A 17,099-nucleotide genomic window follows, 5' to 3' on the forward strand; every position below is an offset into this window, starting at 1 on the left:
TGCATCAAAATCCGAGGCTGGAAGACACTTACAGTAAATGTGAAAAAAGTGTTGGGGCCAGATATTTTTTTCAAGGCACTGTACATGTATATCATAAGTTCATATCTTGTAAAGTAAACTTTTTGGATTTTGCTGCATATTTTTGCTTTTTCAAAACAGGATTTGTAATCCCTTAGATATTCAATTCCTGTAATCCCACGGAGATAAGGCTTCCCCTTTTTTTGGCTAATTGGCACTGTTGTTTAATGCTAAATGTCAGAGCGACCTCATGTGTGTACAGTGGTAGGGCCATCTGTGAGCAATGAAAGTTTATATTAAATCTTCCTAATGCAAGTCACATGCCCTCTGCAGATGTGCTCACAAAGGAGGTCGCTGGAGTTTATTTAAGGATTATGTTTTGGAAACGATGCAGAAGGCGAACAGCGTGTTTTAGCGCACATAAGAACACATGCTCTCGCCCCTTCGGCGTCCCACGAGCCCGGCCTGTGTGCTATGATGGAAACTGCGAGACCTGCCCAGCGCTATAACTAAAGTCTGTTACGGCAAACTAGTAAAAAAAAAACCTCCTGAAAATAAGAGAATTCAGTCCAGCCCTCAGCCGTCAGTCAGAGATCAGCGAGAAAAGAGCAAAGAGCACCCTGAGATTCAGAGGGCAGCGCGGTCATTAGCCTGATAAGAGAGAAGACCATCGCTGGCGGTGGGTGGGAGATTGAAGCGTGCGTGCTCTGGGCTCAGAGAGAAAAGCTTGCTTTCTAGCAGGGAGGCCGGAGGAGGGGAGTATTTGTTTTTAGCCGTCCTTTGGAAAAGGCCCTCTCGCAGGTCATATGTGAGATCAGTGGACCGAACCATGTGAATAATTAATAATAATGTGCAGCGTGATGATTTGTGTGAGAAGTTCAGTGTCAACGGGGCATAGGGTGTTATAAAAACATCAATAATAATAATGATAGTAATGAATGTGATGGTACTGAGGAGTACAATTTTTTGCGTTTTATTCATGCAAAATAAACAGGAAAAAATGGCAATTAAAAAAGGAGCCACAGTTCTAGCACTTTTTTGGCCTTGGTTTTTCTTTTCCAGTTTTAAGTTTTAAGTTGGTAGTTGCTGACAGAAAGAATCAGCACGCCTGTCCTGAGACAGACATTAAGCAGCTTGTTCATTGCTGGGGTATTTTCACTCAAGCGGTTGATTCTTTGACACTTACATTTTATCTGGCGATTTTATTTTCACAGTGTATTTGTCAGAACCTTATTTTAGAGCCAGTAAAGGGAGTCACACAGGAAATGGCACTCTTTTAATTAAATCGACTACGGATTGTATTGGTTGGCAGGCTGTCATGACAAACTTTAATCTGTACCTTCCAGACTTAACATAAGCTCATTGTTACACATTTCATGTGATTGGGCAAAAACAAAATGGCGTGAAATTCGTGATCCTTTCCAGGCCTGATGCAAACCTTATTTGATTGGCAACAAGCCGGTTGCATTACCCTGCTGAAATAAACGGCTCTCCATCTTTAAAAAAAATATAAAAATTCTCTGTACAATAAAAGAAAAGAATCATTTTGGCATCAGCATTTAACCTTCACTGTTCAGAATGACCTCTCTAAGCCTACAAGAGCTAAATCCGTGTCTAGTAGCCGCACATCCATCATGGCTGGGATAATCCATTAGCCATGCTACATCATTCGCTAATATTGAACCACTGCGGTAGCTAATTACCATGGGCAATTACAGTAGCCTTTAGAGCTTTACCTGAGAGATAAATACAAATAGCTTTCGAAGTTTGACTGGTCTTGCATTTAAATTAGGCAATTTAAAAAACTATTCATTCTCCTTTGTAGGTGATTGAGTTCACAGATTGTGTGTGTATAGGGTAAGAGTAAACAAGCATATTACAGCCAGCAATAGTAAATGTTTTGAGTACGCCCTCCCACAAAAAAAATAAATAAATAAAATCCTGGTGATAGTTTGGTGAAATGGTTGATAAGAAATTTATCAGAATGACAAGTAAAAGACCAGACATTTTTGTTGTGCATTTTTATTTTGCTCAGTTGAAGGTACATTTTATAACTTACAGAAATGGTGCGTTTTAAAAAGTTATATTTTATAACTTGCAAAAATGAATGAATGAAGTTGTATATTGACTAGATTACCACTACAATAAACATAAATAACCAGTCAAACTAAAAGCAGTTCAGGTTTGAAATGTGTATTGAAAATGTTCATTTTTTACTTGTATTACACGTAATGAACCACAAAAACAAATAATATAATAATATGATATTAAGCCTATTTTATCTAGCTGAGATGACAAGTTTTTTTTCAGTCTTGATAGCAACAAAATTTTTAAACGAAAGGAAAATTTGGTATCGGTACTGTCTCTGTGTGTTTGTCTGTATCTGCCTGTCTTTCTGTCACAGTGCAGTGGAAGTCCATCCTGCAGTGAGGAACGCTGTGGTGAACGTGTCTGTCTGTCTGTCTGTGTCTGTGTGTCTGTCTCAGCTGCTGCAGGGGAAGTCCATCACTCAGTACGGGACATTATGGTGACTGTGTCTGTGTCTGTGTGTCTGTCTCAGCTGCTGCAGGGGAAGTCCATCCCTCAGTATGGGACATTATGGTGACTGTGTCTGTGTCTGTGTGTCTGTCTCAGCTGCTGCAGGGGAAGTCCATCCCTCAGTACGGGACGCTGGACCGGATTGAAGCTGGGAGCGGGGCCTCGGACGGACGCTTCAGCGGGGACTGCGATGACGAGGATGAGGACGGCTGCGGGGGGTCGGGCGGCGGCGAGGTGAAGAAGGTGCTGAAAGTCTCCAAATGTGAGTGGGCGCTCCGCTTTTCGTCCTCTTCCTCTCTGTCTTCCTCTTCTTCAGACACACCGAAGGTCTTTGTGGAGGACGCGTGTCCTCAGAGTCTCCAAACCTGAGTGTATGCTATGCTTCCTGATCTTCATCTTCCTCATCTTCCCTCGTCTGGAGGAGGAGAGTCCGGAAAGTTCTCCGTAATAGCGGAGGCATTCCTGGGCTTGCTCAGCGTTAAGAGCATTCTGAGCATGTAGGAGTCCGTGACAGGTTCCTGTTGTACCTCGCTGCTCTTCCCGATGCTTTGCCGGTGTCGGACACGGCTGAGCGGCGTTGTTTTTGGCCGGCCTAATTCGGAATTGATTCCGCGGGTCAGGATAAACCGAGGCGGTGGACGCCCGCCAAGGCCGACCCCACCGATTGACCCCGGTCCCACTCGGGCATACAAAGCGCTAGATTAATCTCTTAAGCACTGCCGGCCCGCCCCCCCGCGGGTAAGCCAGAGGTCACCGAAGCACATCGCGTCAATACCGCGGCGGGGCGGGGCCGGCCCGGCCGAGCAGAGGGACGCGACCTCCAAACGCTCTCCGAGTCCGGCCGAAAAAGTTCCCCTGCCCTTTGAGCAGCGGTTATATCGAGCGAGATCAGGAACCCGCAAAAAAAAAAAAAATAAATAAACTAAAAATAAACTAAAAGGCCCTCAGTGGACACAACACACATCGGCATGCCAGTGAACAGTGATGAAATGAAGTGATCACTGATAAAGTGATCACAGTTAATTAGCTTAATAAACAGGCTTTTAATTGGTAAAACCTGTGCGTTTTGTATTGAACGCAGAGAAAATCAAGAGTTTATATTCCTCTGAAATACTGCTGATAAAAAAATATTAGACCACATTTTTCTTCTTTCGCATGCGTAACATTGGCCAGTCATCGACTTTCTGTTCAGGTTTCTGACTCTAAGCCTCAGAGAATTAAAAGTTGCGCATAGATATGCTATAATACACTGCCTACGCCGCACAGGGCTTGATTTTAACAAATGGGTTCAATCTGCAGGAGAGGTACGCTTTGAAATGGGTTTTGTCACATCCTCCTTGGGTGAATCCGGCGAAGCAATCCATTTCAGATCTCCATTTCACACTCCCTTTAGTAATGTCTGTGGTATGACAACCGCCGTTAATAAGTAATTAGTCTGAAAAGCGGCGATTCATAAATTCCCATTCACCTCTGGAAGTGCAATCTGTCACCGCGCTTTTCTCTGAAACTCTCGCTGACCTTGGGCGGAAGGTGGCTTTGGTGAGGAGGCATATAGCGTCTGATTGTGTAAGAACGGAGGGAGTGACCGCTATGATATCTCAGGCTGTTGTCTTTTTTTTTCTTTTTTTTTTGCACTGTATCTTTTCCCTCAGTTCTCTCTGTCTTTTTCCATGCAATCACTTTTGCAATAAAACAGTTTCCTCTTGATGCAAAGCACGTTATGTATAGTTGGAGGTCTGGCACAGCTTGTCCACGCCGCGTGGACGTTCACGTCAATTTCACCACCGCTAAACCGTTACTGTCACTGTTAGGTTAAAAACATAATCGCCATGGTCCGCCAGAAACATGATCTCCAAGTCTCCAAATCTTCCTTCAGTAGAAGAGCTTCCTCTAGTGTAAGAACTGTATGAAATAGGTTTAAGATCATATCATTTCTCTTTTTTTTGTTTGAGCTTTTAATGTTTGATTTTCGTGAATAACTTTGGGAGTCAGGAGTACTTTTCTAACTTTAAGCAAAGCATCCCACACATCATGCTCAATTTTTTATGTTATCCTCTGCAGATTGTGAAAAAACATTTTTTTCGGATTCATTCTCTTTTAAGCGTCTTATTCTTGTGCCTTTGATTGTCAGCACATCTTGCTTTTGGCACTCAGAGATTCCTCCCACTGTCCCTGTTTGAGAACATTTTTTTCTGGAAGACTCTAAACTGAGCAGACATTAAGGCTCCTTATGGTGCTATACACAGCTGAAATTTAAATGTATTTATGAAATATTGGGAGTTGAGGAGGTGGGGTGGGGGGGGGGCTGTATTTTCCTGCCTGCCTATAATTTCTTTATGCTGGATGATTAAATATTAACTGCAGGAAGAAAATAGGATGTTTCCTAAGACCGTAATCTATCATAAAGCCCCCGTGTATTGTACAACTGAAACCATATGCATATGCTAGTAGGGATGAATGAACCATATTGGAACATTTATGCTGGTCTGTTCAATTGCGTGCAGTTGGAGCTTTGGTGCTGGGATGTAAAATACATTTTATCAGAAAAATAAATCAGTATTACTGCGATTATGTCTGTCCACAAATGGTACTTGATACGAACAGCATATTTCATAGATATGTTTCTGATTAATATCCCAGGAAAAAAAAGAAGATGCACAGCCAGGCTGAGTTTAACATACATGTGTCTAACATATATCCTAGATTACTGTGCAAGCCTGTTGTCTGCTGTCTGGGCAACTATAACTGAAAAACTATTCTGAGTAAATCAAGTGTTGCTTTGTGTGTAGCACTGCATTATTTTTGAATGTTTAATTCATGGAAAAAGGCTAAACTAGGCTTGTAAATACAGTCCAGGATACTTGGATTGAATTGAGATACATGAATGGCTACAATATGTGTGGCAGTTGGAAGTTTATATTTGTGATGAAAGGAAGTGCTGTGATATTAAAGTTCATCCAGAAACCCTGTAAGCCAGAACAGGGCCTCATGTATGGGCTGTCCACATGGATGTTAAAAATGAAGTGTCTCTATCAGGTTATATATCCAGCGCTAGTTCCTTAGCTTTGATGTTTCATTCACAGATTGTCTCATGGCAGGTCGTTTATAAGTGTATGTGAAGCAAAGTGCACTTGATGTAAACATCGCTGTGTGTGTGTGCACGTGCGCATGCGTACATGTGCGTGCGTGTGTATACATGCATGAGTGCTGATGGTGTGTGTGTGTAGACATGCCGGAGTGCTGATGGTGTGTGTGTTTGTGTGTATGCGTGCGCGCATGTGAACATGCACATGTGTGTGTATATGTGTGTGCACGTGTGTGTGCATGCGCACATGCATGTGTGTGTGTGTGTGTACTGTATGTGTGTGCGCACGTGTGTGTGTGTGTGTATGTGTGTGTGCGTGTGTGCATGCGCGTGTCTGCGTGTGTATGTGTGTGCGCACGTGTGTGTGTGTGTGTATGTGTGTGTGCGTGTGTGCATGCGCGTGTCTGCGTGTGTGTGTGTGTGTGCGTGTGTGCATGCGTGTGTGTGCGTGTGCGTGTGTGCGTGTGTGTGTGTGTGTGCGCGTGTTTGAAGTGTGTAGTGCAGATGAAAGGAGTCTGACCCCCGGCCCCTGTGAAAGCTCTTCTGTTGGGCAGCTTGTTTACTGCTGCGGGAGGTCGCAGATGGGAGAGGGTGCAGGTTAAAAAAGAGGACATTAAAGGAGGGATGAGAAGGAGACGGAGCGGCGCAGGCCGGTCCCACATTAAAGCAGACGCCGCAGCCGTGCGTGCGTGAGCTGGCTTAACGAGGAAGCGGACGGGACGGCTTTTGATTTCCATTCCCGAGCTCGTCGGTCGCCATAGAGGTGTGATTTCATATCATCTTCTCGCAGACATAATGCTTCAGGGTTCCGCGTCTTCATTTCTGTACAAGCTGCGTCCCTCCAACACGTTTGTTTGAATAATTCCTGTTTCGGTTCTAAAATTCATACTACTGGCTGATTATTGGTTCGTGCAGAACAATTGCAGAGATTTGTGTCATTTGAGTTTCTCTGGTTGTCTAATATTTCCCTGTGGATGGACAATATTCGGTTGCAGGACACTTATGAAGTGTTGTAGACATTCTTTTATTAAAGCACAAAGGGATAAAATCAGAAAAGCAGTGCCATTTGCATATCTGGAAGTTTCCTTCAGCTCATTACACCCTCATCAGGGAGTAAGTGAGCTGTGTCACATGCTCTTTCCTTCCTTGCCACCTTTATTTCCTGATGATGCGGAAGTGGCTAACCGGCTTCCATGACAGGGAGCAGTCGAATGGTTTTCAAAAAGGGACCGAAACGCGATTAGTTTCCAAAGTCCGTCAACGACGCTTCCCTTATGAAGGAGATTCGGTTACGCGTGACTACTATCCCACAATGCCCTTCTCTGCAGCGAGGCATCAGAAGCGGAGCGGAAACAAACGTTTGTGAAGCGGAAATGAAGCGTTCGTAAAGCGGTCGTTGCTTAGCCAACTTTAGCGGGTTTGGGAGCAGCGCTGCACAGCGTAGCCTAGCATAGCGTAGCGCAGCCTAGCATAGCGTAGCGCAGCCGACCCCGAGCTCTGCGTTCCCTCCGCTCTAACACCCTTTGTAGGAATCCATTAGCGCTAAACTTTCCCAGAAGGGGCCAGATATCCTCAGCCGCAATCCGGGGCATAAATCATTTTTTGCTGTGCGGAGATTTTACGCCCCTCTTGAGGTGAGCTTTTCATTTCTCATCCTCTCCTGGACTCCCTCAGCAGGAGGATGTTATCAGCCAGCTGCACAGAGAAGGAGGACCTGCGGTCCGTAGGGCCACGGGGAACAGGAGGGGCCAAGACACTCACGCACATATATACACATATATACACACGCATATATACACACGCACGCAGGAGGATGTTATCAGCCAGCTGCACAGAGAAGGAGGACCTGCGGTCCGTAGGGCCACGGGGAACAGGAGGGGCCGAGACACGCATGCATATAAACACACACGCACGCGCATATGTACACATATATACACACGCATATATACACACACATACACGCGCATATGTACACATATATACACACGCATATATACACACACATACACGCGCATATGTACACATATATACACACGCATATATACACACACATACACGCGCATATGTACACATATATACACACGCATATATACACACACATGCACGGGCATATGTACACACATATACACACGCACGCACACAGATGTGTGGACAAACAAACACGCAAATGTTTCATAAACAACTGTATTTTGTGAATAGACTCTTGTATTGTTGTTTCTCTAATGCTTTTCGCTAACTGCAGAGTGTGATTTACTCTGGGGACAACAGCAGCCAAGTGTTTGGATGGAGGAAATAAAAGGTGCTGGGGAGACATTGTCTCTCAGCTTATGAGAACGAGGGGTGAGAGGGAATGAGTGGATTTCCTGCAGGGTGGCACAGCAGAACAGGATACAGCCACTAACAGTAACCCCTTATTTCACACGCTATCCATGAAGAGGAATAAGTAGTGCACAGTAACACACCGTCTGTGTGCAGACTGCCGGCGGCTGAGGGTGTGGCCTAGCGAAGCTGAGTGCAGGTGTGGGGCGTGGCCAGATATGGCGACATAAGTTTTGTGCCAATGCAAGATGCCAAGTTAATCAGATAGTCAATGAATCAGTCAATAAATCTTTATTTATGTGTGGGGGGGTTACAGGCAGGGTAGGGTGAGTGAACTGAGCAGCAGGGGACTGCGGTGGGTGGGGGGCGGCGGGGGGGAGGTAGGGGATGTGAGTCATCCCTTTCTAAGTGATTCTTGGATACATCCCTCTGCTTCCTGTGCTGAAGAAGAGAACGCGGCAGAAACACCGCGGCAGGGCCCTGCGGTCCCAGGCCACCCGGTGTGCGGTTTGGTTAAACCGGGCCCCGGACCCCGCATTAAGACATCCGCCAGCTCAGCCTATCAGGGGACCCGAGAGCCGAGGCAGCAGGGTGGCCTGATGAAGCTACAAGTGGGACTTTTGTCGGGAGCTGAAAGAGGCAGGTTTTTGATTGGCTGTGCCAAACGGCTCATTATGCCGTGCCAGCTGTTGAGGAAGTCGGGTCTTTCCTGGGAATGGATGAGAGCGACGTTCGTACAGGGAACGGAGCTGCTGAGAGGAAATGTCAGCGAGAGAGAGAGGGAGAGAAATGAGATGTGGAGAAGGTTTGGGGGGGGGGGAGGAGTGGGGGGGGGGTGTTTTGATTGTATGTATCTAGAGGCGGTATGATTAAAAAAAATGATGAGGATGATGATGATGATGATGATAAAGATAACCGTTATCAGAGTGGGCAAGGACCAGGAATGGGAGCAGAACAGCCAGAGGATCTGTGTAGGGAGGGTGTGCTTTTTATCTGTCTTACACAAGGTCTTCATATAAACAAGCACTCCCACACACACACACGGGCATGCGTATTCACACACACAGCCTTTCATAGTCAGTCATCCTGGTACATATTCAGCGTTTGTACAAAATCAGGTGCATGCTCACAAGCACAGACACATGCACTCACACATGTGCAGTTATGTGAAAAACACACACAGAAAAGCAGAGGCTGCTCACACATATAGAAACAGTTAGTCATTCACGCAAGCTCAGACGCTAACACAAATAATGGGACAATAAATCTAACGCGTGAGACAAATGCTTCTGTACAGACACACACACTGACTCAGCTTCACACATAGACTGACGCACGCTCCACTCATACACAAACACACACTCAGAAAAGCTCATATTAAAACAGGCCGTTATGCTCAGAAATGAATTCCGCTCAAACACGTCCAACTGTGCCATCAAGATGCATCACTTTAAGAGCTGTTTGATGTGCTTGTAATGCTCCATGTAATATCTGCCTGCGATAATCAACCCCATCCCTGTTCTCATTACTTCGTCTCAAGTGTACCGCATTATTCCTCCCTCGCTAAGTGATTCACCTCAGAGCTAGTAACGGCAAGATTTCAATCGGGCGTACACCGTGTCCCCAATTAAGCGCTATTAATTACAATATCAGAGTTAAGCCTGGGCGTTTGAAAGTTTGGGAAGTCGGGCTGTGAGCGATGTCGCTAGCGGCTCACGCCACGGGCGTGGTGAATTAATGGTTTAACCCCATTAGCAGGGGGAGCGCGGTAAGGCTTGTATTCCTGAAGGCAACGTCACACTGTACATGACAGCTGTTACAAAACCCAATTAAACCTACAGCTCGGCCCTGGGGTAGGTGGCCTTGAGAGCTGCCTCCCCCTGTACAGCACGGCTAGCGTACGCTACCTTAGCCTGCCTTTCACTCTCCCTCCCTCTGTACAGCTTGGTTAGCATTAGCAAGGTGTTCCTGTGCTATGTTTACCTGCCATTCATTTTCTCTCCCTCTGTACAGCACGGTTAGCGTATGCTACGTTAGCCTGCCATTCATTCTCCCTCCCCCTGTACAGCATGGTTAACATACGCTATGTTAACCTGCCATTAATGTTTACCATCTAATACCATGAAAGCGTCAATCGGTCCTTAAAAAGGCAAAGGGTATCCATAGACCTTCTCAAGATGGCTGCAGGGAGGAAGTGAAAAATTGAAGCAAAGTGGACACCAAAGGGAAATGGATAAAAGGAGCCAAAATGGCGTCCGGGGAGATCTAAAAGGCTGGTAATGGTTCTCGGTGGGAAGCTCCGTAGCAAAGTATCTGAAAATATAGGGTACTGGGTCCACAGAGGGCTCAGGAGAAAAGCCTCTGCAGAATGCATTGCTTCACTTGGCAGTTGGGTCAGTTCTGTTCTGTGTTTTTCTTACTTTTGGACAAAGGAAGATGGCAGGCCCATTTTTCCTGGAGTGGTATTTATGGACTTTGATTAATGAGTGGCCGGGTAATGACACATTTGCACACACTTTGCGAATGTGATTGGAATGTGTTGAATTGTTTTGCTTTGGGTTAGAGGGAATTCATAAATTAATTGGCATGTAAGGAGGTGTGGACTTTTGTGGATGTGGATATTTTGTTGTGACCACAGTTTCCTCAGTATGTTATAACTGGCTCTGACTGTGTTTGAGTTTGTTATAGTGTCAATGACAATAAATAGGCTTCAGTATTTTGGATTCTGTTAGTTAAGTAAGGCATAGCAAAAATGTGTGTGATGGTTACGTCTTCAGCCAGCAACCGACTATGGTGAATTTAGCATTTTATAATATTGAACCTGATAGAATATTTGAATTTTTACTTTCAAACTGTCTCCGTATCTGCAAAGAGACAGACTGTTGTTCAAAGCATCCACATTTATTTAAAGAATCCTCAGTTTCTGTCGCCATTTGAGTTCCATCATCGAGAAATTCAAGTGACGGAGTGTTGAGCTGAGCAAAGTCAGGGATTCAGTGCAGGGAACACACGGACCCAAAGCCTGTTACTTCTATACGTACTGTGTGTGCGTGTGTGTGCGTGTGTGTTGTACGCACTGTCTGTGTTTACTGTGCTGGTCCACAGTCTCTGTGTGTGTATATGCGTCCATACACTCTGTGTGTGAACAGACTACTTGTGTTCACTGTGTGCGGGCTGGGTTAAACTCCCCTGTGTGTATTGATCCATACGCACTGTCTGCTTGTGTGCGTTTGTTCGTACACGCTGGCCTGCACACACCGTTGCCGTGTGCGCGGCGCGGCACGCTCACACCCCTGTTAGACGGATGCAGTCAGAGCCCCCGTGCGCTCGGAGGAAGCCCTGCGTGTGTGGGAATAAGCCGGAGCAGCCATATCCGTCACTGCCAGTTAAACTCGCCCGGAGGAGCCATCCCTCTTTCAATCCCAGCCCGCTAAAGACCTAGAGGCCCGTCGTCTGTTCCCAGGTAAACACCTCCCCGGCCCCCGGCCCCCGCCTCCGCCTGACAAATGGAAGCGTGCGGCGGGAGTCTTCCTCTTAATGATACTCTCCGAAAATCAAATTGCGGCGAGACCCCCGCCCTTATTAGTCCGAGAGTGGAAGTGAAATTGCTCTAATCCCCATGACGGTGTCACCTACTGCTCTGCATAGGATTAGAAATCATTCCTGGCACAAGGTTAACCTACCAATTACAGGAAAGCAGTGTTGATGATTGATGTCCTGTGGAACAGAGGTGAGTAAAGTGCTGGAGTAATCAGTTACGTGTTTTTAGTGTTCATTTGCAAATTCGCGCAGGCGGTCTGCAATCTTACCTGCTGCCAAATTCCTAACAAACACAACGAAGCAGATGTGGATCTTTCTAGAACTTCTGTTAACACAGCCTCAGGGCTACCTTTCAGTTATCAGTGTTCACCCTCCCTCAGACCTACTCTGTCCTACTCAACAGTATTACTGCTTCTCGACACAATTTTACTACTCACACCTCATTGCTCATATCGTCCTGCTACTGAACACCACTACTCCACACATCACTACTGCACACAGCTACTACCCACACTACATTACATGCACCTACACACACCTTATCTCCCCGAAGCCTGCTTGCCCACTTGGGCATCACGACTGACTCATCAGTAATACTCTTCAACCCTACTACCTACAACTTTGCTGCTCATATATCACCACTCCTCCTTAAGCCTACTACTCTGGCAACACTGCAAACTCTTTCCAACTACTCTTCAAACCAACTGCATACTACATACCTGTCCCCATGTTTTCAGGCCTACTACTGATTTCCTGGATGACTAACCATACTTTCTTTAATGCTGGTATGTTGCTGGGGACCCATTTTGCCGAATCGCTGTCCTTCTGTCGGAGATGCACTTTATTATGCTGAAATCATACCGTATACACTACATAAGGGAAAACTCCAGCCAAATCTGTCAGCAGTATCAAATCTGATGTTTTTGCAGAGTGTTGGAGGTTGCGTGCCTGATTGGATGTTCCAAGCCCTGCCCTGTGCGTATAGAACTGGGACTTCTTCTCCGGTTTATTATTAAGACCTGTTTTACTGCCAGCCAGGGCATTTCATTTGAGAAAATTGAGAAACACAGTCCCCATATCAACAATAAAATCTATTTGTCTTTTCGGCAAATGGCTCTCTGGTCATTTAAAGACCAGAGTAATTATATAGGAAAACTTCCTGCAACCAACCGATCTGTATGCGTGCTGAGAATTGTGCAAATCAAAATGAAACACAATGGTGCTCTCAACACAGGATGACTTGCTTGAAAGGGATGGGTGCTTTGCAGTCACATCACTTCTTCCTTTGTAGTTGCTAAGCGACACTCGACCAAATTAATTTTTTTTATTTATTTATTAATTTTTATTTCCGCTAACCTTGTAAGAGCAATTGCCTATTTCATTAGATTTTTATTTTCATTTGATGCGTGAAAGGCTAGATGGCTGAATAGGATTCAGCGATTATGAATGTGCCCATTGCAAAAGGAAGTCTATTCATTCTCCCTTGTTTTTTTTTTTCGATTTTGCTGCCGTGACAACCTTCTGTAGCAGAGCTGAGAACTGCTGCCCCCCTGCCCCCACCCCCGCCCCCGCCCCCGCCCCCACTTAACATAACTTTAGTGTCCTAATCTCCCCCATTAGGGTCATGTCCATTTCAGTTCAGATAATGAATTGTTAATTGAATTCATATTTACGTTTTTGTTTAGGCATGTCACAGATGCTTTTATCCTGGGCCACTTTCCTTTCTTTTCTCTTTTTTTACATGCACTTAATTTAAACAGCTGATTATGCGCTGAAGAAATTCAATTAAATAACTTGCTGAAAGCCCCACTTGTCATTTGAACCTGCAGCCTCTGAAGTACAATCCCTGCCCCCTAGCCATTATACTACACTGCCACCCGGCCCTGGCCTGTAATGTTCAATGAAGATTTTTCTATTAGTTTTCTTGATTATTCATTGCATGACGACAAACTTGTTGCTTCGTATTTGTGTGTTGGTGGCGATTTGCGGTCAGAAAACTCATTATTTTTCATATTATGTACATGTGCTGTTGATGACTCTTCATGCGTGCCAGACCGTGTAACCCTCTAGTTCTCTGTGACTTTGCAAAAGTTTGTACCCTTCCTTCCGTGTCCTGGGGGAGCGCCGCAAGGGTGTCCTTGAGCTTGTGTCGGCCGGGCGGGTGAGCCCGGACCGCAGTCTGCCCACTTTGCCCGTTCACCTGAATTCACCAGGCCTTCAATCCCCCAACCCCCCCCCCGCCCACCACAAAAAAAGCATTATTCTCTGCGATGGCCCACAATCCTCTGCTGCGGTGAGCTGGGGAAGAGCGTGAGAGAGAAGCGCTTTGAGGGGCGGCCGCCGCATTAAAAAACAGGCCGCGCGCTCTCCACCACCAAGACAAACGGGTACATTAACCACAACAGCCCGGGTCGACTGCCTAAACAAATCACCACCTGCTCCGCTGAATGCATTCATCTGATCCTGGGCTGACCCCACCCCCTACACCCCCTACACCCCCCCACCCCTCTCTCCCCCCCTCTCCAGCCGCTCACATCGCTGGGTCGTCTGCTCGTGTGTTTTCCCTGCGGTCCAGCAGGCCAGCGCCTCCCCAGGAGCCAAAGCGCTTTTTAATTGTTTTGCGAGTGCAGGAGGAGAGATTGCACTCGCCCTCTGTTTACTTAATCAGCCATGGAGGGCTCACCAATGGCAAGTCCAATTACTTCTCCCCCCCAATTTATGTTTTTTCTGGTGATACTGGGGTGAGAAACCTCCCCCCCCCCCAACGACCCACGGGCCTTCTCGCCAGTTCGTTCCTCTGTTGTGCGTTCGATGTGCAGCTGTGTGTCTGTGTGCCTGTGTGTGTGTGTGGTGTGTGCTTGTGTTTGTCTGTGTGCCTGTGTGTGTGTGTGCGTGGTGTGTGCAGTGTGCATGTGTGCGTGTGTCTCATTTTTACTGACATGTGTCAGAGATGTACAGCATAACAGGACACTTTTTCACAGATCAGTATGTTGGGATTACAGGATCATTTATTTCAAGGTTCATTAGTGTGAGTTTTATCTCTATGACCCCCCCCCCCACCATTATTTCAGCCAGCAAATTTTGTCACCCACACTCCAAGTAGGAACACTGCAGTGATTGCATGTGTGCTGGCTTGATCCACTCAGCCAAGAGCCAGTAACTATTTACACCCTGCAGCCCGCACAGTTCTACAGGAGAGTCAGCGACTGCTCTACACCCTGCTGCCCACACATTGCTACAGGAGAGTCAGCGACTGCTCTACACCCTGCTGCCCACACAGTGCTACAGGAGAGTCAGCGACTGCTCCACACCCTGCTGCCCACGCAGTGCTCCTGACTAGAGCTAGTACTGGTCTCAGGAGAGCTGTATCTCTTACTATTGAAAACTGGCATCCTGCACATGCCTGGTGTTTAAAATTAAACCGAAACCCTACCGCTTACAGCCAAATATATGCCAGTGTGAATATCCTGTCGCTGTTGACTGGTGTTGAGAACGTTCCCAAGGCTCAAACCTATGATACCGTAGGACACAGCCTGCTCTTCCTGTGAGCACATTCATTCACTGAGCCAGTCCTGTAGTATTAGGCGACTGATTCTGGATTTCGATGGTTTTGTAGATTCAGTCAGTCATAATTCAATAAATATGCTTGTAAAGCTGTGCTAGTTCTACAAAAACTCTAAGACCAGTTCAGTTTCTTCTTTCTGAACTGAAAATTAAATTGTAGGTATTCAGATGAAGGCTTTTTAAAAAATGTCCTAATACTTTTAGCTCTGCACGATATTTCATGTATCCACTGGAAGCCCACTTAAGCTATGCAGTATTTCGATGGTGTGATTACTCAAGGCTCTCAACAAGCCCCAATGCGCCATTATGAATGCAATAATGCCTGTAGTCCCATGGCGGGACCCTCTGTGCGGGTTTAGCATACTGTGCTATTTGGGCTTAAATCACGGTTATTGTCTGGCTGTAACTGAAGCTTGCGTAATGGTAGCGGCGAAAGACATCCCAAAGTGCCTGTGTGGCTTAGCCTGTACTCTGAGCACTCATTCATTCCTATTGCACCCTGGCCTTTTCGAACACCACGAGCAGCACAAAGACAATGATCCAACTCGGAGAGTCTTAGACTGTTGTCCCAACTGTCTCATGACTGAATCCTCCATTATTCCGGATTTCCAAACGGCAGTTAAACTTGCGTTCAAAAAGCGCTTTCGCTTTCTAATCACCGCCTCCATTGTTCAGTCTCGTCGGGGGTACACACGCGTGCACCTGGAACTCTGAAGCTAATTTCTGAAGTGGTCTGTTCCTGATTCCTGTAATCGTCACAGGTGACGTGCTTGTACAGCACAGCTGAATGCAAGGCTTTTAAAATGATCTTTAATCGGTCCTTTTGAGGGAAAATCAGAGCACTGTCCAGTCGCTCAGCTCACAAATTCAACAGCGGAACTAATGGAGATCTAGATAATGTGGACAAGTAGATCCAGTATGATCCATAATTGAATGCATATGACCACAGATTAAAATCCATTAGGGTTAAGCTACTGCTCGTCAAGGCAATGCAACTTTTACAGTATGTTACGCACGAGCACACGATCCATGGTGTGTTGTAATAAAGAACAATGACTAACAAGAAGCAACACGTGATATGGAATAATACTTGAATAAATATCAAAGTGTCACGTGCAAATTAAAGAGTAAAAAAAGGAATATTAAAATGTCTCCCTAATCCAGTCTGAGGTGTCTGTTTCAGTTCATTTTCATGAATCGAACTCACGCGCTTATTTGTACTGGGGTAGACGTTCAGTCAATATAAATTACCAATTGATCCAATCATTTCACATAAAAAAATACTTGGTTCAACTTGCTCAATTTGCTGTAAAGGAAATTACATGTTATGAAAAACTGATTAACTTTGTTTATCTGGACCAGCAACTTAATTTCTGCTTACTTTTGCATATCATCACCAGTGAGGCAAGCACTGTTTTAATTGCAAAAAAGTATTAAGCAATCAGCTGTCAAAGGGGCTTTTTAACCAGCGTTGGTGTCTTGTTCCGCCATATCACTCAATGCATCACCTTTTTCCGGGATCCTAATTAAGCGGCGTGTCATAGCATATAATAAAACTGGCGGTAAAATGCAGTAATGCATGCAAAGTGTCGACCGCGGCAATTTGTAAAAGCAAACGGGTTTCGGCTCGTCGGCACGTGTAATTACAGGACGCCGCTCGGCCCCTGACTTTGAGACGCCCCCCCCCCCCCGACGCGCAAACGCGTCCAATTTAAAAACCGGACGCACAGCCCCCGCAGCCGCAGCCCCGACACCGCAGCCCCGACGCCGCCTCAGAACTCGTCAGATTCACAGCTGTCTTTTGTCTTCCTTTTTGTGCTCTCATTTGTGTAGCGGTCAGATGACTGAGACGTATGCTCTTTCTCCTGATGAAGGAAACTGGGAATTGGTTCGCTGTCATGGCCGCTTCATCTGTTTCTTTCTGTGAAGCAAATTAGACTTGGGGTCTCGGATGTCATGGTGGGGGTGGAGGGCATAGAAGTGTGTGTGCGTGGGGTGTCTCGTGGCGTAGCCTGTAGAGCACTGCCCACATGCT

The 17,099-nt window shown here is 46.0% G+C and overlaps 1 protein-coding gene across 1 annotated transcript in view; it reads left to right on the forward strand.

The window, feature by feature from the left end:
• The window catches only part of gpc5a (glypican 5a), a 154,165-nt gene that overhangs the window by 92,573 nt on the left and 44,493 nt on the right, over positions 1–17,099 (forward strand). The window contains exon 7 of the mRNA XM_035392835.1: positions 2,653–2,818. Coding sequence (XP_035248726.1) covers positions 2,653–2,818 — 166 coding nt within the window. The remainder of the gene's footprint in view (positions 1–2,652; positions 2,819–17,099) is intronic.

The sequence above is a fragment of the Anguilla anguilla genome, chromosome 15, assembly GCF_013347855.1.
Source record: "Anguilla anguilla isolate fAngAng1 chromosome 15, fAngAng1.pri, whole genome shotgun sequence".
NCBI lineage: Eukaryota > Metazoa > Chordata > Actinopteri > Anguilliformes > Anguillidae > Anguilla > Anguilla anguilla.